Consider the following 22582-nt stretch of genomic DNA (forward strand, 5'->3'; position numbering starts at 1 on the left):
ATGGCTCACGCTCGTATCTCAGCCAACCTACCCCCTAACATAGATCCCACCAAAGCTCCTCTGGCGTTTGGGAGGAGGGCCCTTCCCAAGCTGAAGGAGGAGTTATGTTCTACAGAGCTGCTGACTCAGCAGCAGGCACTGATGTCGCTCTGTGACCTGGTCCATAACCCAGAAATTGTCTACCAGGCACTAGAAATAGGTAAGTAATCTACTGTCAGAATCTTGGACACAGTGGGGGAGGAAAAAAACACACCTTTGCACACTACTTTTTAACTTAAGCTGAGGTTGTTCAGCCTGGAAAAAGAGTAGGCTCCAGGGAGACCCGGTAGCTGCTTTCCAGTCCTGTAGGGGGCCTACAAGAAAGATGGAGACAGACTTTGCAAAGGCCTGCACTGGTAGGACATGGGGCAATGGCTTCAAAGTAGAGAAGAGTAGATTTAGATTGGATATTAGGAACTATGACGGTGGTGGAATACTGGAACAAGTTGCCTGGGGAGGTGATTGAGGCCCCATCCCTGGAGATACTCAAGGTGAGGCTGGACAGGGCTCTGGACAACGTGATCTAGTTGAAGATGTCCCTGCCTACGGCAGAGGAGGTTGGCCTAGGTGACCTTTGGAGGTCATTTCCAATCCAGACCATTCTATGACACAAAATGGCCATGAAAATGTTTCTATTTTAATCTCTAGTTGTTTTACCTTATAAAGCTAAAGAATTTTATAATGCCATATATATGGAATTTAGTTTAAGAATAGCCTTATTTAGGATTTATCAGTGGTTGACTATAGGTTTTATCAACAAAAGTAGTAAAGAATCTTCTTTTTACTCTGAATTTTTGCTAATTGCTAAGATAGACTTTTAACAACAACAACAAAATAAGCCACCTAGTTGAATTTCATTTGCCTGCAGTCTTTTGTAATGCTGTTATTCATGAACCTTTCAGAAAAAAGTTAATTCATTAATTTCTAATGTCACAAGACTGCTAAGTATATTTTATTTAAAAAGGAGAAAGGAAAAGGCTTTTAGCTCTCCTACAGCAGGTAAAAAGGGAAAAATTCCATTTCTTTCCTTCATTAGACATTTTCTACCACACATAACATAGGATTTTGCATGCTTGGGGTTAAAATTCTCATCTCTTGGGTGCCATAATACTAGCAGGCAAAACCCTGATTAATCTTTTGATTAAGAATCAATTAAATAATATGTAATAAGGTTTACAAGTTCAGCTGCAAAATCTGTGAAGTCATCTTTTGCCATCCATTCCTTCAGCAGTGGCTAGTATGGTACATCCAGCTATAACTTTACTGGAGAGAAAAAAACATCAAAGTTTTTTGTGACGAGATCCTCAGAATCATCAGAGTGATTGCAGAATGACTCTAAGACAACAACAACAACAACAAACAATCATGAACTTCAGGGTGTGAGATAAAAACCAAGTATTGCTCATGGCTGAAAGTAGGAAATGTTACAGCAAAATACTGTGTCTCATAGGGTTCTTGGATAACCTGAAGGCTTTGCTGGTACACCACGACAGCACTGTCCGACAGAAAACCACCGAAATCCTCTGCGTCACGGCTATGCATAGCGTGGGCAGGTAGGTGCCATGCCAGGGTTTACTGAGTGCTGTGGGAAGTGACAATGACATTTCAATAAGAATTAAGGACAGAATTTCTAAGTTTTGGCATTGCAGATGCAATGTAAAGAAGAGTATTTAGTTAAGATTAAGCAAATACACAAGTTTTCTTTTGTTTAGTTAACTGTATCCTCTAACATTGCTTGTAGGCAAGGGCTGATACGTCAGGGAGTGATTCCTGCCCTCACTGAGCTTTTGGATGACCCAGTAGATATCTGTCGGAAGAACACACATCAGATACTCGAGATGATGGCAAAATTACCTGAAGGTAGGGGTTTCAGTAGTTAAGTATTCAGACAGGCAAAACAAATAGGTGAATTTACTTGATTGCCTATGTAGTTTATTACATTTTCCTTGAATATTCTATTTTGAAACAGCATAATTTGTATTTTTACCAATCTGAATTATCTTTAGTTAGTTTTCCTATGAGATTTTATTCTTTGGGTTCTATCAAAACACTTGTTCAAGTATGGCTATAATAATGTTTTTATTGGTGGAGAAGACTGTTTTCTAGAGCTGCTTTTACGCTTCTAAAAATGTTCTAATTGTGTATAATGGTGAGACTGCTTAACCAAAATATAGGAACTGCTTAACACAGGTAAGTGAAATGCCTCATGCTAACATAATACAGCTGTGACTAGGTGTGTCTGTGGGCTGACGGGACTGATCCTGCTCAATCTGTTAATTTTCTTAGCTATTACGCAAGTTAGGGTTTTCTGCTCAAGACATGTGTTGTGTGGACTGCACGCTCGAGTCTGTATTTCAGAACCTTGCATCAAAAAGCTGCTCTGTCCTCTCCTGTTCAAGATGATGAGCAGCTGTTCATCATGCTGCACAAATGTCACAGCACAGGGTTTGCAGAGTTTTTCCTGGATTTAGGAGGTACACATTTTGTGAAATTTGTTTTATTCCTTCCCCACTCTTGCAAGCACTGGTATAAGAGGAGGCACAAATGAGCCATTAAAGGCACCATCCACCGCTCTCTGTATTCCTCAGATTATCTATTCATGTGTCTTTTGCCTTGGCCTCATAGGTACTGTTTCTTAAATGTATGCTTTGATATTGCTTTCAAGTGGTGATATAAGGAACAGTGAAAATGTTGCTTTTTCTGGTATTTTATTCAAATATTGTTTCCCTTAGGTAATTTTGTTAAATGGACTTGGTAAGATATGATATCATAATGTTAATTTTCTGACAGTTTCATTTCCCTAGCTATTTTACAAGTGGCACTTGGCTTAAGTAAATGTTGACCTGTCCGACTGTCTCAAGAATTATGGCCCTTACCTGCGTAGACAGAGATACCACCCTGTGGATAAGTGCATTATGTAATAGTCAAATTAGTTATTTGGTAAATTCTGTACATCAGTGCCTTCACTGCAAGTTCCTTTTAAATGTAAATAAGGAGAGCTACTTTATTAGAAACTTGATATTTCTGTCTGTTTTAAATAAGTTTGTTCCTGTTCATTAACTCTTAACATTTAGTGTAATCCTAATACATTTGTAGTGATCATGCTCTGTATCCATGTAGGCCAACTTTTCCCTATTTCCTCCCCCTTCTATTTATAAGAAATTAAAAATTAATGTAGAGGAACTGCTTACATCTGTGAAGTAAGCAGAATTTAATCTCTGTCTTCTGATCCTATATTCAAATGTCTCAAAGAGCATGATGCATCTATTAGTCTCTTTATATCTTACTTGAGTCATACCTTACTTGAGTCTTCAGTTATGAAATTGTGCCAGATTTTTACTATTTCATCTGTCAATGTTTGTGTTATTAATACACAAGTCTCCAAGACTTATTTGGGATAGAAGCCCTTGTCTAGATTAAATTAGTCTTGCATAGCTTTCTACAGACCAGATTTTTATACAATGTCCTTTGACAGGTTTTTTGGGGTGAGTAGAAATAGAAGAAAACCTTCATTCCTCCACCTGTCAAGTATGTACAGTCTGTAAGATCAGTGATGTAAAGGCTGAGCTAGTATGCTCAGAGAGAGAAAGCATCTCTGAGTAATTAGCCTTGGAAAAGGCTGCTTTCCATGTATTTGTTTTATTTAGATAACAATACAGCATGTCTATAAAAATATACTTGCCTGCATTGAAGGGTTGGAAGACAGCTCCCTGAGCAGAATTGTGTTGCCACAGAATGGACTCACATAGCGATGGCTGCTTACAAGAAAAACAGGAAGGTGCTAAAATTGTTTCATTTAGTATGAGACAATTTAGGAGGCTGTTCAGGGAGAACAGCAGATATTTTCTAATAGGTGGTAAGAATCACAAGACCTGACCATATTCATCTGACATGTAACAGATACAGAAAGAGTCTCTGCCTGGTGATCCAGCCTTCTAAAGCTAGCCAAGAAAATGTCTGCCTCCATCTCTGCATTTGCTTCTACACCTCACAGTGGATAATGAGACAGGCTGTCTCTTCTATCAGCTGGAGGAAGTCAGCAACTAGTATACCTCTCCACAGCTAGATTCCTGACATTCTCTAGAGCTGAGGTGATTTACAGGACCAACACATCAGTATGTTCCACACTACGAAAAGCGACATAAGCTGTGCAAGCATTTGGCATGGAGGTGGTTTTGTTAACTGGGAAGTGGTCCGTGGTCCGGTTAGCTCTTTGCCAGGCCACCTGATCACTCTCCAAACCAGAGTAACTTAGGGAAATGTGATTATTTTAAGAAAATCCAATGTGATTTTGTTTCCTAAATTTAAGGGTGTATACCAGTATCCTCCAGGAACAGTGAGATCACTAAAACCCAAAAGGTGGGAAAATCCACAAAGATCGGGAGAACACTGAGGAGTAATATTTCCAGAAGAAACAACTTAGTAGCAAGAAATTAATGGGCAGAAGAAAGAAAAAAATAAGCTACATAGATAGATGTATTCAGTAGAGGATAGAAGAGGGAGAACTGAAGAGACAGAGAAAGAACCAACACCAAAAGAAAATTAAGAACATTGGGAAAATGAATAGCAAACCTTTCACTCTTTGTAAAAACAATTAGCTGACACAGTTGCTAACAATGTTAGTAAAGGGTGTCATGCAATGGCAAATGACCTGGGCAACAACTGCAAAAGTATTTATAAGAGAGAAAAAAACCCAAACCAAAACCAATGTACCCTAGAGTATGGTTAGTACTGGAAAAGTTTAATAATTCTTATCTATTATCAATCCTGTCTTTTATGAGTACTTAATCCTTTTAGACAAAGACTGAGGATTGTTTTTTAGCCTTGCCAGAACCTCTCTTGAGGACACATCCAAAGGAGAATATTTCTCCTACTTCACTGACTCTCACTGTCTCCACTATTTTGCCCTTGAAAAACTCATAACAAGTCAGGTCTGTGGATTTAAGAATTCCTTCCTCCCTTTGAAGCTTGTTTTGCTGTATGGAGTGCAAATGATAGAAGGACAGATGGCATTCTTTTTGCAGCAGATGGAACATCTCTTCTGTGAATGTCCTTGTTGTCCAGGTGAAGTGAAACCCCAGCTGTATTAATGCAGTCCTTTCAGGTGGCAGTGTGCTGCATCACTGATAAACTGGAGAACTCAGAAAAGAAATGCAAATTTAATTGCATGATTTATGCAAGTGAACAAATAAGAGTCAAGGGATTCAATTTCAGCACCTGTCTTTGGCCTAGACTTTTTACTCTCAACCTTCCCTGCGCCTAAATTTTCTTATACAGTCAGAAAATAAAATTGCTTTACTTTTGTACAAAACAGAATTTATTTTAGTATCTTGAGTTCTTCAGATAGAAAACAGAATAATTGTGACTTACTCCAAATTTTAAGATCAAAACCATCATAGGATTTAAATTATCAAAGAGCTACTGACAAGGAATTGCTATTCAGAGAACATGATTATGTGAATTGATTATTTACTTACTGCTTTATTCCTTCCTGTCCCTATGCTTTTCTTAAGCCAAGTAGGAACACATGGCAGTGCTTCAATTCCATTTCTCCTTCCCGAGACAGCCTTCAGTCAGTGAGAAATGTCACTGATCCTTTTCTTTAGAAATACCCTTAGGCCTTTGTTACAGTACCCTAGGTTCTCCCCTTCTGTTGTAGGTTGTCTCTAACACCTATTTTGAAGAACCTTCTTAGCTGAAAATTTCTTTTTTTAACATATCTCTTACCTTCCTCAGAACTGACTACAGTTCCTAGTTTTCCTGTCCAGCTTTCATACCTTGGAGCTATGTTCTAACAAATGCTGTTGTTTTCTTCACACTTCTTTCACTAGTCTGAAATGGCCACAGTGCCAAGAAAGCTAGAGGTGAAGGAGGCAGAACATCTAATAGGCCATTCATTGGAAAAGGAAGCCCTGGCTCATTTTATGCCTTTTTCACAATTCAGCTGGCTAATAACAGGATATTACATTACAGAAAGCAATTCAGACTAGAAATACTGTGCAATTTCTCAAGTAAATGATAGCACTTTATGGTAAATGAAGTTTAGAGGATCCTGCACTAGCTTTATGGACTGTAGTAGCAATTACCACAGGCAGCTTTTAGTACACTCACCAAGTCAAGCGGCATGACAGCAAATATCACATGTAGGCAGTGGTCTCTACTCACCACAAGTAAACCCAGTTACAGCCTGCTTGCCATGGCAAACCTTTTGTACCTTCAAGATGGAGACTCACTTGCTCTTTTGCCTGTTCTTCAGGTGTTAACAGTTCGCAGGGAATGCTTAAAGGGGCTCTGTGCCTTCAGTACAGGGATAAAATACCTCATTCAAGATTAGACAGATTTTCCCCCATTATCAATTATGTCTGAAGAGTTTTGAAAGTCTTAACCCATGATTTGAGCATCAGAGAATATTTTTGTTAGGGTTGAGTTCTCTAGCGAGGTTGAAAATGTTTACGACTTCTAGAACTGCCTTCAAGGGTATTGTAGTATTCTTAGCAGTTCCAGTTCAGCACTAGCTTAAGTCTCCAGGTCACTTAAAAAAATCCTAGCTTTAACAGAGATGTCCTTAAACAGATCAAAAGAAGGATTCTTAAACATAATGTAAGAAAAATAAGGACTTTTTGATACATTTTGTAGAAATGGCAAAAGACACAGGAACTATCCAGGCACTAGCAAATATGTTCAGCTGTGTCAGAAATTATTCATGTCTAAGTCAAATTCTGTTTAAACTGCAAGGATATTTACCTACAAGAGTTGCAGCTTTTCATAAAGTAGATCCAGACTTTTAAAAATTTCAGTCTAAGATGTTCTGGAAGAACCTTCAGTGAAAACCCACCGGTAGGACTTATGCCAATAGATCACCTTGTATATGGTTACCTAAAAGAAAAGCTTAGCTATTTCCTAAAGCTTAATTTTTCCACAAGTGCGAGCCAGCCAGAATTTTGGATTGATTTTTGTAGATTGGCTGAAAGCTCAGCAGTACAAAAAAGTGAACATATTTTTCAGGGTTTTTTCAGGTTTACAAGACCACCTTTGGGCATTGTTCAGAAATTTATGTATGGGCCCATACCTAGAGCTGTGTCTCTAAGCACAGATATCCATACAAAGTGCCTGCTTGTATAAGACAATATGCAGGTAGGCTTCATGTGTATCTTGCAGACACCATGGAATATTCTTTCCTGATATTTTTACAGATCTTGATTTGTAACTTCTTTCCTAAATTTGCTACTATCCATCTCCCCCAGAAAGACAACAATAACATGTAAAGATACTAAAAGGGAACACATCCCTTAAATCTTACTAAGTTGCTCAAAAGTAACTGCTAAAGACTGAAATTGCTGAATGTTGATGAATAAGCTGAGGAAAAAGATCTGAAGCAAATAAACCAAAGTCAGCAGCCTGCCATAAAGGAAAGAAAACTCCACAAACATTATCCAGTTAAGTGGCCATCATAACACCAATTAATGAACACACTATAGACAAGTTCAGTATCATTTGAATTATTTATTTTTTTAAGTGGACAATTTACATGTTGATATTATTAACCATTTTGTTTTAAATTCTGTTAGGAGCCCTTGGCTGAGATTTCTTGCACTAATTATAGCACATAGGGGGACCCAAAGTAGAAGATTATTCTCCAGTGTGCCTGTGTGTCTGTGTCTCTGTGTACATATGTGCTTTACAATTATCAAACATATATTTACACACCACCTTTGCACTGAAGTCTTTAAGAAGTCTTTTCTATGGCAGGGGAAAGAATCAACTGACCAAAGACTAAGGTCTATATGATCCATTTGAGATTTTCCAGTGTAGTCCCACAGAGCTTCTTATGCATTCAAACTTTTGCCGGAATGTTACTCCATCCAGTAGTGTTTCTTTACAAGATGAAACCTGGAGCTGAGGAATGCATCTCTTCAGTTTCCTTAACTTCACTAAACTGTAAATAATTTAATTATTAAATTTAAATATCAAGACATTTAGTTATTGTTCATATCGCTCATCTTTAACCTTCTAATAATACATCACATTTTTAAAATAATTTAAAAACCAACAAAAAAGACTTTGGAGGCTATATACTACACAAGCTCCATGGCTCCTGCTTCTGGGAAATCTAGTACAATATTACAATCCCCAGAATGTGTTTGGAGCAGTGGAACAGAATTGTCCGTTGGCAACTTTCACATTCAGCAATCCAGACACTACAACAATAATTTAAAAAATTGCCTTGTGATTTTTTTTTCTTTTTTTAGCTGTATTAAAAAAGGAACACTAACCTACTTCTTAAATATAGCTTGGGTTTTTGGTTGGGTTTTTTTTTTTGTGAAACACCACAAGATTTGGCAAAAAAAAGATGTAAAAGAAGACTGTTTCGATGTATAAAACTCCGTACCAGTTTAAGAAACACTGATCTTAATTTGGCCTACTCTTCAATTGATTTCATGTAGTTTTGCTGCATATTTGAAGCCTAAAGAGCAGAAAGAGCTGCTAATCAGTTTGGAACTCACAAAACAGTTGTGCACCAACGATTCCTTGGCCAGGCAAGGTGTCCATGATAAACAGGAAAGTAAAGCAGAAGTGTGTGCAGAGTATATGCTGTGAGGCATGTGCCTACATGATGTTTGTGTGCATACTGTTTGGCTCTGTGCACCAGTAGTGTGGGTGCATGCCCATTTGCTACAAAGCCATGTTGCATTTTGCTTACACTCTCTGTTCTATAGTGTCTGGTTTGAACTAGCATTCCTCTCCAACACCATTCTGCTCCACACCCTGCAAGCCAGTTCATCTGTCACTCACCCTAGCTTCATGTCAGTAACATTTTAGGACAACTGAATGAGGAATTATTTCTTACATAGAACATGGTAACACTCCCACTGTAGGAAATGGAATGAAACAAATGGAATAAAAGTGCAGTGACTGTGGTGAAAACATCTCCACAGAGTTAGGCCTCAATCACTTTTTTTTTGTTGTTGTTGTTAGGGTTGGGGGTTTTAATTATTTTTTTTTCATGGGGGCAGGGCAGTGGTGGTGTTTTTTGGAGAGGAGGCTTTCACTCTCCAGAACACATATTGGTGAAAAATTATGTAGCAGGATAAGGGGGCATAAGAGGAACTCTGAACATACATCAGAATTCCCCTTTTCTCTCCTTGGGCTACTAAGCATTGCCCCATATTTATCCACAAGAAGTGGAAGTGGTTAGCCCCTTTTTTGTCACTTCAGGATAAGAAATTAAGCCCCAAGGATTCTTAGCAGAGGCCAATATATTTGAGATTGTTCTGAATGATGACATCTGTCACTGCATCAAAGACAAATTGTATGTTACTAGTATCAGTGGCACAGGTGAAGTGTGAATAGATCTCCTTGGTCTCCTTGTTGCGGTTCAAGTCCTCAAACTGGCGCTGGATGTAGACTGCTGCCTCCTCGTAAGTGTTTTGGCCTTTGTATTCAGGAAAGCAGACTGTTAAGGGCATGCGTCGGATTTTTTCTGCCAGCAGATCTTTCTTATTCAAAAAAAGAATGAGGGAAGTGTTGATAAACCAATTGTTGTTACAGATGGAATCAAAGAGACGCAAACTTTCCGCCATCCGACTCTGTAGGAGAGGAAACAAATGTCAGGAAGAGTGTTTCAGCATAACTGTGGAAAGCACACAATATATTATCAATGAATACATTAATGCATAATCAATTAGCAAAAGCTGCTTTTAGAAAGAATTTTCTCCGCTGACTTCCCATCTTAGCCGATCATGAAATTTCAGGGATCTTAATTCACTTATTTTGGTACAGAACGTTTCAGCACAGGCTACCTCTTCGGTTTTTCAAGTATTTGGCAACTATAGACGTAAGTCTAAAAGTGAAGATTTAGAAACAATAAATGTAACTTGCCAGAATATGGCTGTGGCCAAGCTTAGGTTAGCACTACAAAAACTTTCTTTGAATAAAAGGGATGAGCAATTTCTAAGGACTTCCCACTAGAGAACCTTTCTGCTGTTACTGTTTTTTAAACAGAGAGAAGTGCCGTGGTCCAGCTGTAACACTGCACCATTGGATGTGTATTTTAGCACACCACACTTACTGCCAGTTTTCTCTTTGCTTTATTTCCCCCATTGTGTAATGGTAAGCTTGAATGAATGCGCAAGACCCACATTCTACTATAGTGGGACAACTGTGCACTGACAGATGAAAACTGAGTTTAGCCAGACATCTTTCTGCCTGTTGCCCTTGGTAGGCAGACTCCATTCATGAACCAGGTATGCTGACCATCACAACTCCGTCTTTGCAGTAACAATCCAGTCCTGCTTTCAGCTGAAAGGTCCCTTAGAAACCAACAGCCCTTGTGAATCCTCCTGACCTGCTGCTGCAACAGGGGCCTGATGCTGCCGGAGCTGTCTGTAGCACCAGCACTCCAGGAAGGCTAAGTTTATATTGAGGTGTTATGTTTTGAACAGAAAACATTCTAGACTGTTAAATTAAATATCAATCAAGTATTGTCAAATTAAATATCAATCAAGTATTGTCAAAGATCTTTCTCTTCCTGTAGAGCTGGTCCAATGCAGAGCTCTCAAAATAATCCAAAGAGGGAAACCAGTCTGATGTTCATCGTGGCATGAAATTCAGTATTCCTGTTCACATGTCCAGATGAATTGATTTTGTATGGGAAACATTTCTGTAAAGCTTTCAGCTCTTCCCAAATGACAGGCTTACAGTTAAGATGGAGCCTACAGCTAAAATATTAGCTATTGTTCCTTCTCCCTTTTTTTGTTGTTTAGGCTTTGTATGGCAGAAAACATTGCTGTAAGGAATCAGGGTTTATTCCTCTGTTTTGAGATAATGCCAATGGCACCCTGGTCATGAGATGCAAAGAATCCTTGTACGGTCAGCGCTGTAAAGTCTGCTTGCAGATAAGCCATGCATAAAATCTAAAAAAAGCACTTCATATACAGCAATATAGATTATAACCTTAACTGCCTTAAAAACAATAAACAAGCTAAGTATCTACAGAATTTTCTCCCTCTCAGTTTTCCATAAAGAGATTCATATATGCAGATGTTTATTCTTTGAAGTGCTCTCTACAAAAGCTGTACAAAAACCATTCAGATCACTGTTTCATCTGTTTGTGAAGTCTGGATTTTCTTAATTCAATGTATTTTTTTCCCTTCAGACAAAGTGAATTTGCAATACCATCCTGCTAATTTACGAAAACAAATCCTGTTCTGTTTAGAGTACCTCTTACTTTTGGTATTCTCAGATCATAAAAGTGCATAAGATTTAATAGAATTTCTACATCTTAGTCCATATAGCAGATTTGATTAAGATTAGGCATTACTGACCAGGATGGGGCATGATAGAGGGGAGGGCAATTGTAAATGACAGGCATCAGAAACAGTTCCTAATCATCCTGGGCTGTTTTCTCTGGTCTCATTTTACCTCACAGTCACATAGTGAATAGTTTTGTAATATGTACAGACCATGAGTTTAGTGATTTTTGAAGAGTCGTGAGAAGAGGAGCATGTCTTACCATCTGAAAGTATGAGCAGCTGATTTGGTACTTTCTATTTAAATAAGAGAAAAATAACCTCAGAAATGTCTGGTAAAACTGCTGGGGTGCACTGATCCCTGTTTTCCCAGTGCTTCCAAAAGGTATAATAAATCAATTTATACCAAACTGATAACAACAACAACAAAAAAGATAAATTCATTTGACTTCTTGCATTCACACCTGATATAAACCTCTAGTGTATTTACTTTTTGTGGACTTTTAAGCTCAGTATTCTTTCATCATATGTATACAAAGAACATAAACATCACAGCAATTCACAACACTCTCTCCAACCTACATTGATCTATCTTGATATCTTTTGATTTACTTTCTGCAAACACAGCAACTGAATGGGGCAGACTGGAAACCAGTTCCATGGTTTATCATTCTGTATAAACATAACAGGTCAGGGTATTGGTCAAGCACATTTAGAGAATTCACAGTTTCTTTTCTATGATTTTATATGAGAAAGCAGTGAAAACAAAGCCCTGGAGATGATCCACAGAATCCTCTGTGAGATCACAACGTGTATCAAGTGATACAGTCCTCTACCAAAGCAAGTGACACAGCACATTCCTCCTCTTGTTTGCTTATGAAGCATTCTGGCCAGTTTTCCTCTTTGGAAAATGGAGGTGAGAGGATGAGTTTTGCTTTTAATAGAAAAAACAGTATTTGGGCCCTAATTCTCCTGCATCTCCCTTGACTCCACTAAAGTCACTCCATATTTAACTGGAGAGATGAAGAGAAAAGAATCATTCACTGTTTATTACATTAAAAGTAATATGAAAATACAATTTACTTAAAATTTACTTTCTACTTGGTTTTATTAGATAATGAAAATGTATTGTAATTACTTCAAAGGAAATCTGCAACAGTACTGATTCATTAGTGTTACACTAAAACAGCACCCCGAAGAAATTACCCCTTAAACATGCACAGTTGCTGAAATGTGAGCAGACTGTTTTACCTGAGCTTTGCAGTTTACCTCCCCTACTTTCCTCCTTTTATTTGCATTACAATTCCTTTTCATTTGCCATGGATTAACTTGGTATGAGCTGTCTCCTTCATTCTCAGAGTCCCATGAAGGCATTGATTTTGTTATTATAATGAATAATTCTGTATTTCCAGGCAGTTTCTGGTCATTTCAAAAGCCCCAGGAGCACAGAGACATGCCATGGTAGTTGGCAGTGCCACAGAAGCCCTATGTAACCATGTTGAAATCTAATTCACAAGCCTCTTAGGGCATACTGAAATACAAGCAGTTACACAATCCCTGTATTTGAATGATTCTGGTTACTTCTTCTTTGTAAAGCTGGGGCCATCAGACACTTGAGCCTACTTTATATACAGACAGGTGTATAGGTGTAATAATATGGCTTTAAAAAACTGACTGAGAGTTGGGTTTATTTTTTTATTTTCATGATGCAATCTCTGACACAACAAATAATCCCCTAAAACCAGCACAGGTCTGTTTCCAAATAATCATGCTTTTCTTTCCTTCTCTGAATTTATAGCTGATAATAAAACCACACACAAAGTTTCTAGCTTGAAAAATTTAATGCAAGAAATTAGTAGCTTTTGCCACTTCGAGCTAATATAGGTTTTTGGCCAAGTCTCAGAACACTCATGCCAACACAATATTGCATTTTAAGAGGTTTGTGTTTATTCCTGTATTTTGTAGTGAGTCATAACACTGTCCATCTACTACCAAATCTTCAGCTGAAGTCTGTAGTCCAAGGAGAAAATCAGAGCTAAAACCCTTCCATGAACTGTAAAGTGCAATGAACATGCACAAGGGGACTGACTGGTTTAAATGGTTGCAAAAGTGGTGATGAATTGGTCAACAATTGGTGATGAATTGACACCTAAGAAATTTCTTCTTCAATGTAATATTATTATTACATTGGTTGAATGTCTGAAAGTCATAAAAACCTTAAGTGAACCGAACAGAACTTTTAGTTAAAATGCAACTAGGTTAATCAGGAGTCAAATGATAAGTAAATTCAAGCCTCTGAGGATACATGGCAAGACAGGGCCTTTATCAGTTGTAAGTGGTGGCTCGTGATTTGTGCAGTGCATCATTCACATGCATGATGTGTCTCAGGTTTTTATAGCCAGATGGCATCTTGATATAGCTGATTAAATAAGAAGTGATATGTCCACAGATGAAGGCTGATATTGAAACTGAGTCTAAAGATACATGATGTATCCACTCATAACTTCCTAACATAACAGGCTTCTTTCTGGTTTCATCAATATTGAAAACCTGCTGTAAATATTTTTTAAACAACCAAAAAAAACCAACAAAACTATCAATGTGGAGACAAAATAATAGTAGGGAAAGGCATTTTTCTTATCTGCAATGTCTTTTCCAGTACAGGAATCCTGGGGGGAGTAGATAGCCAGGTGGTTATAAAAACTGTGCTGCTGTAATTTCCTACAGATACATGAGCTGGGGTATGAGCTGGGTATAAGCAGTGCCTTACCCAGACAGCCTTGACGGGGGCTGATGGCAAATTTCTCTCTGAGCAAGGAATTGGTTGCTTAAGGGAAAGAACATGCTAAGGAACAGATGGCTGCTTCTGCTCTTCCAATAACTTGCAAACAGAAACATCCCTGGCCATCCTCTGGAACTGTTGAGGTCTGCTTAACAGGAAAGAGTTCCAGAATAGATAGGAGTTTTCAGAAGGGAAGAAAGACCCTGCTACGAAGATAGCAAAATCACTTGGTATATGGAGCCAAATTGTGACAGCCTTCATGTTAAAAGTTTTCTGGTCACTGTTGAGAGAGCTCTGAACTTACAAATGAAAAATTATGAAGGAACTATCACACATAAGGGAATTAGCTGCCATTTGTACCAAATACCTAAGAACTTCAGCTTTCAAGCATCACTTTAAAGCCGGTAGGCAATTGGAGATTGTGAAAACCTTACCTGAACTAAATACAATTTATCTTGTGTAAACCATCAAGATGATGGCTAAAATTGCTGCAGGAATGGTAGTGTTTGCTTTCCAGAAGAGTTAGAGGATGTTTAAGTGTCAGTAAACCTTGGGAGAACCAGGGGAAGCTATGGTTACTTTCCTGCTGAGGCTTTTCCCTGCGATGCTGGCTGGCATTTACCACACACTGATAGCTATGAGCTGTTTCACAAAATGGCATCAAGGCTTTCTTCTGGTTTCAAATGTGTTCTTCAGAGATCCACAACTTAAACCTTCTAAAGAAAGCAGGTGAAGCTAAAGTATTTGAAAAAGGCATGGTGGAGTAGAAAGGTAGTTGAATCCATCAGATGTAAACATTAATTTTTCTCTAAGGTTACTGTACCAAAAAAAAAAAAAGAAATCCACTCTAAAATAATGAGAGTCTACAAAATAAACTGAAGGAAATACCATTGCCTGAGACATTACAGCCAAAGCAACTCAGGAATTGAAACTATGTTTGAATAAATGTGTAATGGAAGGTAGAGGGAGAGCAGAATTTTGCAGAAGAAAATACAGATATTGCAGAAAACAAGAGAGAGCCTGGATAGAGAAATAATTCTTGTCTTGTAAAAAAGCCTAGACTGAGTGCCAGCTGAAAGGCCCTTCCTGCCTAGCAGTTAGGCAGCTCTGATTAAGTGCTGGATGAGAGAGACTTGATTTAAAAGGAAAAAGACTCCTGTATGATTCATCTTTTGTTCTATGAAGGAAGACTCCTACAAGGATGCAGAAGATCAGGTGGCTGTAAGTCTAAATGGGGAAAAATGATAATTTCATAAATTACAAAAAATAATTGCTTTCATCTAAAAATCAAAAAGCAGAAAGTAACTATCTCTTGGGGAGAGGTAAATAGACTTAATCCAATTCACTCTATATCTCTCTCAAATAAAGAAATTAAGAACAACCTCACTGAGGTAGGACTAAACTGTGATTAAACACTACCTGTGCTATTCTATTTCTAGCCTTGGCATCTCCCAGAAGGGACAGGGTAACCAATAGAAGTGTGACTAGACAGAACTGTTTTACCTTTCTTTCCAGCCCTAGGATCCCAAAGTATACCTGGAAAGTGCTGGGAATTCTAAAACCTTGACATTAGAAAGGATTACATTGAAGGGGGAGTCCCGTTGTGAATTCATTAAGAAGTGTTAAGTCACCAAAAAGCTTAAGGTGAAGCAGAGAAACTCATTAGCACATCACCAGATTAATATGTAATATTAGCCTAAAACCACTGCAGGAATTCCTGACTACAGGAAACAACAGAAAGGAGGTCAGGGTAACTAGGAGAAGCTATCTTAATATAGCACCAACATATGCATATATCCATGCATATGCCATTTACTTCTGTCCTTCCTACCAAAATCCTTTTCAGTGTCCTGTGGATATATAAGGAATGGGAACTGCACAAAGGTGGAAAACTAACCTAGCATCTTAAATTTATCTGTCTACTTCATGCCACTGCAATAAAAGGAACTTGTAAGGTATGATGAAAGGATTTATCTTAGAGGAACCATGACTTTCTGCTATGAAAGGAGCACACAGAAGGTTGAGGAACATAGATTTAATGAAGTGGACCCTGAAAAAAACCTTATGTGATTTTGGGCAGGAAGATATGTATTTATAGGGTGAGGCAAACCACTGTATTAAGTGTGAAAGAAGCTTGCTTCCCTTTTTTCTAAACAGATTCGTCCTCAAATCAGGAAGAAAAAATACACTAGCAAACAAAATTTGTAAATATTAATTCCTTCCTGTTTTAAAGATAATTACAGCTTGTATGTGAATATGTAGAACAGGTAGAGGAAGCAATGGTCAATATTTGATACCTGCTTTTCAGAGAAGAAAGGGAAAACAAACCTGCCAAAGCAGCACTGCAGTGTCCTGTCTCCTTTGATGATTTCCTATGAGTTTTGCTACTGTCTTTACAGAAAACTCTGCAGCTGATAACCAGATCTGACAGTGTGAACATGAATGACATGGGGACCCTTAGTCTTGCCTATTGTATAGGATGACAATGAAAACATGATGAATATTTTATCATGTATGATCTCTCTGGCTGGAAAAGCACTGCAGTGTTACTAAGGCTTCCTTTGGACCGGAGCAGACAAAGCAGATTTAATTGGCAGTATGGCTTTAACAGTCCTCAATATTTATTTGTCTTTGAAAACCGATTTCTTCAACTTTTTTTGGTGTGCACTGAAACAGCAAGCCTTGTCTGTAGAAGCATATAAGTTAAGTGTCATTATGTACTAGTTACATGTGGGTTCTAAAGACAGACTGGAGTAAACCACTCTTTAATACTACTAAGGAGAGTGAAATGTTTGTTTGAATTTACAGACAGGAGGATTATATTTTGAGCCAGAGGATTTCCAAGCAAATAAACAGGACAACAGCTTCTTCTGCTAGGACTTATAAACTAAGGGAACCTGAAGAAAAGATGTACAGAAAACTCATGGACTAACAAAGGGAAAAGTTACTGAGTTCAAGGATCAGAAAGCATAGGGCATTCATCATTTAACAGAAATGGGGGAAGATCCAGACAAAGGCTTCTCCAGTATGTCTGGTCAAGGTCCCCTCCCTATAACAAGGAAGGGGACAGAATAAAAGTGGAGAAATACATGTAGATCAAGTTATTGCTTGTGACTAGCTGTACATATCTTTTGGGCAAGCTGAAGCACAAGAAAATTATATTTAGAAGTGCATGTGATAGGTGCTGTGTTTATCATTTCTCCTAAGAAAATTCCAAGTCTAATAAAGTTCTATAAAAAACTGTATTGAACAGAACAGCAACATGGGCCAGGTGCCTAACAGAATAGCACGTTTCTGGGAAGGAGTAATAAGGCTAGATTGGCAAAAGCAATGAAACTGCAGCTGATGCAGGCCAAAAGAAACTTAAAAGTCACCATGGGCTGACATGAAACCCTACAAGACACAGCATCCAGCCAGGGCAGTGCTGCCAGGGCTGTAGTAAGAGTGCACAAGATAAACAGCATCACAGAGTATAGCACTTCTCACAGCCTCCATTTAATCGCTGAAGTGGACAGGAAGCTTGCTTTTTCTCCTTCAAGGAAAGCTTGCTATGTTTCAGTTGCTCAGCAAACAACTGGTAACACTCTCCCTTTACTGCCTCAAAGGTCAACAAAGCTTTATTCCACATAAGCCTCTTGACGTAAGAGTTACAGGAGCCTGCAGTGTGCTTCCCTGTGCATTATTCTGAGGGGCGAGCAGTTTTAAGAGGGCATGCATGCCATAAAAGCAAGTGTAAGAATAAATATTCAGTGTCTTTGACATTGCCAGAAAATTAAGATACTGAGAAGTATTTAGTAGCATTTAGTGCCTCTTTTCTTTGGGGAGTGGGTTGGTTGTAAGCATTGCACAGTATTGCAAGCAAAGTGCAGATTGCTGGAGTTTAGAAAAAATCTAGTTTTGAAATAGGTTCTCATTAAAATCATATTCACTTAGAATCCCACAGTTCTTGAAAATACAGCCAGAGCAGCATGAACTCAGCTGTCAATATCTGGCAGTTTTATCCTGAGACTAAGTTCTAGACATGGCAATAGAGGTCAGCCTTTTTACTGCTGCTAAGACATTTCAGTTGATAGCAGTGCTTACTCATTTTCAGGTGGGGTTGGGGTTTTGTTGTCTTTCAAGCCTTTGGATTATTTGCTTAGCTCAAGGGCAAAAGGAGCATTTCAAGTACATATTCAACAAAGCTGAAATGCTGCATATTTTTTATGCATAATGTGGTCCAGGACTTGAGTTGTCCTTGTCTGAAACCTTCTTAATACCAGCCTCCTGTGTCTAGGCAATAAATTAACGCTGCACTGACCTTCAAGGTGGGCCTGAAGGAACTGGGCTCGTTTGGGCTGGCAAAAGAGAGGCTAAAAGGTGATTTAATAACAACCTAAAATTACTTGAAACATAGATAGTTACAAAGATGAGGAAGCTAAACTCCTCCCAGCAGTATCGGATGGAAGAGTAATTAACTGCAGCTTGGGAGGTTCGGATCAGGTAGGAAAAATAAAGTCATTAGAGGACAAGCACAGCACTGGAATGATTTGCCTACAAATTCTGTGAAATCTTCATCCACAAAGGTTTTTCTCACTCAGTTAGGTAAAGCCCTAGCTGCCCTGATTTCCTGTGGGCAGCAGTCCAGCCTCAGCTGGGACAATAGGATGAGTGACCTTCAGAGATCACAGCCAGCCTTCATTGCTATAATTCCATGACATTTAAAAACATATAGTTGAATCCATAAATGAGAAGTCAATTTTATGCATGCAGTTCTGAACAAATCTCACCCTTTTCCTCCCAAAGAGGCAAATCCATACATAAGAGCTATCCTTTTGAGGGGCGGAGTTGCACTACACTGTCACTATCCTGTTAGTGAGGCAGGATGTAAAGGAAATAGTCATCAAATGGGATTGTGGCAGGTGAGGCAGGATGAAAAGAAAATGATCAAAGAATTAAGTTTTGGCTTTTGTGGAATGAACATTTTTTATTGTTTTCTGGTCTTTCAATCTCTTTGGACTTTAGAGTAGGCCCTAAGTTATTCAAATGTTGCAGAGATCTGCATGAGAATTACATGAGAACATGCAAGTAAAAAGACAAATGTTTATTGAGTGCTGCAGACTATTGATTAACTTTTGTATGGTTAACACCATCCACCAAGCCCTGGCTGATGAATTATGTGTAAAGAAACAACACTTCTCATTGCACCGTCTTTGAAATGTGCACTTCTTTACTGCACTGGGGAGCAGAGAAAGGTGTTAACAGGATGAATGTTTGTTCCTGTCACTCAGTTTGTCTCAACTGAGTGAAACAAGATATTGCTTACATAAGAGAATGTTATTTTTTTGGTCCTGAAAGAACTCCGTAACTTTTCACCACTAGTGTGTACTAGTAAGCCTCATCATTTTGTGTACCAGAGCAACGGCAGAGGGACCAACTGCAAAATCCACTGAATGTGCTTCCTTTGGAATATGAAATGAGTCACAAGAGTCCAACCTGTTGAACTATAATATAAAGGAAAGAGGATTTCTCAAGTGAGTAAGTCTTCATTTCAACACCATCAAGCCCAGCTTTAAAACAGGGCTCTGAATATTTACGAAAGCTAAGAGATACAAGTACAGTAAATGATCATTTAATAGAATTGGAAACCCAGCAAGAATTATCACAGATATGGAAGGACTAGCACATGAAGACAATAAAATTAAAGACATTCTCTTCAGCCTGGACAAAAAAACACAGCTGAGAGAGAACGCAGCAGAGGTTCATAAGACCATGAATTACATGAAAATGGTGAATAGTGAATGATTTTTTTTTTCACCATTTCTTACAGTGCAAGAAGTAAGAAATATCAAATGCATTTACCTCACAGCAGACAAGTATTCCTTCCATGCAGGACATAATTAAATGTAAAACTCCATCATGAGATGTTAGAGAAGAATAATAATAATAGTAAAAGACATAACAGTGTAATTGAGTTCAAAAAGCAATTCAATTAAAAGGGCACTTAGAGAATCCCTGGTTCAGCTCTCTGGCAGGATATGTTGCAGGAACTATCAGTGTACGCCTCATCTGTCCCCATGTTCTTTCCTAAATAGCCACTGCTGCCCACAGACTACTGCAGATATTTACAGTCACCTAGTACAACTGTTTGGTGTGTTACAGCTGTCAGAGCAGCTCATCAGAAATCAGCTGCTTTGTTCTCCGTAGCTGAAAACTTCTCCTTTACATAACCCATGTAGAACTGCTACAGTTCCAAGACAGTTTTGCTTTTCCCATTAGTCTTGCCTGGTTTGGTGTTTTTTTAAAGTGCGTGTTTTACAACCTTCAGCATCATTGGAGGCGGTGAGTGTTTCTCACCAAAGAGGCAGGCAGAAGGTCTTGGAACTAGAAGTACTGATCTTCAGTATTCTGCATTGCCAACACTGGATTGTATGAATGACAGGAGCATAATGAGACTTTCTCTCAGACCCAGGGGAAAAAAAAGGAAGGAAAAGTGACCCACTTTGACACTGAACCAGTTTTCACCAGAAAAACTTGGCCAGTAGTTTCACTCTTCAGTAGTATCTGAACAATAAAAGCAGTTTATTGGACTTTAAAAAGGTAAATACCATTTTATACTGAGAAATACACTGAAGGGGAAAAAAGAGAATACCCACAAAACCTGAGACTTTCTCAGATTATGTGATATCTGGAGTCACTCAGTTAAGCAGCTGAAATTCTTACAGGAGTGCTAGCTTTTTTTTTTATTGCATCTTTAATGATATTTTAGGTATGATGCCTGCAGAGTTTGTTGCTGTTAGAGCTCTTGTGGGAACAATGCCTGTCTTCCCTTTTTATCCCATCTGTGCTGCAAGCTTAACGTAGCACACTCCCAGGAGCAAGTGCTTACTTCAGATCTTGTGGCATCCTTGTCTATAACTCTAACTTAGCTCTTGCCATCATGCTGGTCTTGAGATTGCCTCCTACTAACTTGGAAGAAACCTAAAGGCTGTGGGGCACATATGTCAGTGTTCAAAGTCAAGAACTAAAAGGAACAGAGAAAGAAAGCTAAATGCAAAGCAGCATCAAATTGAGGGTCTAAGCCTGGGTCTGATCTTGGCCTTTCGTGCAATAGCTGAGAAATATACCAAGGAGTGCAAGAGAACAGAAACATCTTGTCTTCACTTTCAATAAATTCTTCCAGGTCTAAGCAGCATTATTGGAATTCGGATCAAGTCAGTTTCAAGAGACAATTTCCATGAAGTTATTTTAGAGTAAGTGGAGAAGGAAGAAAGGAAAGAAATGGTGATGTACTCTGGGGTGGTACTTCACCCCTGTTTGTAATGCAAGCTTTCGTCTGCTGGGCTGCAGACAAAGAAGTAATAATTATTTTGGTTGACCAAGACTGAATTAAAACAAACAAACAAACCAACCAAAACAACAACAACAACAAAAAAGCAACCAGATTGTGATCAGATGCTGTAAATGTTGTTGGTATAAAGCACTGCAGTTGAAGTTGTTCAGGGGGGAAAAAAAAAATTACTTTGCTGTGGAATTTCTTCAGCCTTTGAGAAGATCATTTCTTCCACTGAGAATGATTCACACACTTTTTCTTCAGACTGTTTTTGTCTTTCTTCTGATCTCTCCTGCTCCAATGCTAGGCTCTCTCAGTGTCTTAGCCCTCCCTCACCTTAAGCAGTTTCCATACGTGAGTGGGTGCTTATTCAGTAGAGTTCAGCAGCCCACCAGCTGGGTTAATAGGCCATCTCCCTCCTTTTGACCCCATTTCATTATATGCTTTACCAAATTCAGCTGAAACAAGCCACTATGTAATCAAATCTACACATCCTCACAGCTTTTCACCTGGCAAAAGGGAGATTGACTAGTGCCATCTGTGCACGCAGATTTAGAGTTTGTAATACAGGTGGAAAGACTTCATCAGTTAAAGGGAAAGGCTGAGTCAATCCATTGTGGTTCACTGTAAATTTGGAATATTTCTAGTGATGTTAGCAGAGCACTGCAACCAACTGCACATGGCTCTGTATTGCACCAACAAACAGCACTGTAATTTAACACTCACACTGCTTGCTCTAGGCAAGAAGAGTAGGTTTTCACTTACAGTCACCCATAAGGTATAGAAAGTAATGTAAAATCTAGGTACTATTAATAGCAAAGAATTAGTTCATAAGAAAAGTTTCTGCAAGAAATGCAAATATCTTTTAAAATAAACTTATGACAGACCATTCAGAACATTACCCAAACACCATTTGCCACAGAAAAAGTCCTCATAGCAGAAATGTCAGTTCACAGTCACATTAGAAGTCCACTATCTATTAGCTTTTCAAGAACTTTCATCTTTCAGTCCCAGTTAGCACAGAAAGATGCAGTAGATTTCTGCTTTTAACACTGACTTAGCATTAGACACTGAATCAAGGTTAAGATTCATCTTCAGTGTTATCAGATCTTCCATCACAGAGTATGAAATGAACCTCTCAGGAACTACTGACCACCACAAAATACCCAGAAACACACAGTATGCCATGAAGAGAATGAA

The 22582-nt window shown here is 38.5% G+C and overlaps 2 protein-coding genes across 2 annotated transcripts in view; one reads left to right on the top strand and one right to left on the bottom strand.

Annotated features, from left to right (window-relative positions):
- RSPH14 (radial spoke head 14 homolog) overlaps positions 1-22582 on the top strand; it is a 69494-nt gene continuing 46912 nt past the window's right edge. Inside the window, exons 1-3 of the mRNA XM_009911045.2 lie at positions 1-199; positions 1490-1592; positions 1781-1899. Of these exons, the coding sequence (XP_009909347.2) occupies positions 1-199; positions 1490-1592; positions 1781-1899 (421 nt within the window). The remainder of the gene's footprint in view (positions 200-1489; positions 1593-1780; positions 1900-22582) is intronic.
- The window catches only part of GNAZ (G protein subunit alpha z), a 46847-nt gene continuing 31802 nt past the window's right edge, over positions 7538-22582 (bottom strand). Inside the window, exon 3 of the mRNA XM_054173039.1 lies at positions 7538-9626. Within this exon, the coding sequence (XP_054029014.1) occupies positions 9282-9626 (345 nt within the window). The 3' untranslated portion in view covers positions 7538-9281. The remainder of the gene's footprint in view (positions 9627-22582) is intronic.

Source organism: Dryobates pubescens, chromosome 25 (assembly GCF_014839835.1).
Source record: "Dryobates pubescens isolate bDryPub1 chromosome 25, bDryPub1.pri, whole genome shotgun sequence".
Lineage (NCBI taxonomy): Eukaryota > Metazoa > Chordata > Aves > Piciformes > Picidae > Dryobates > Dryobates pubescens.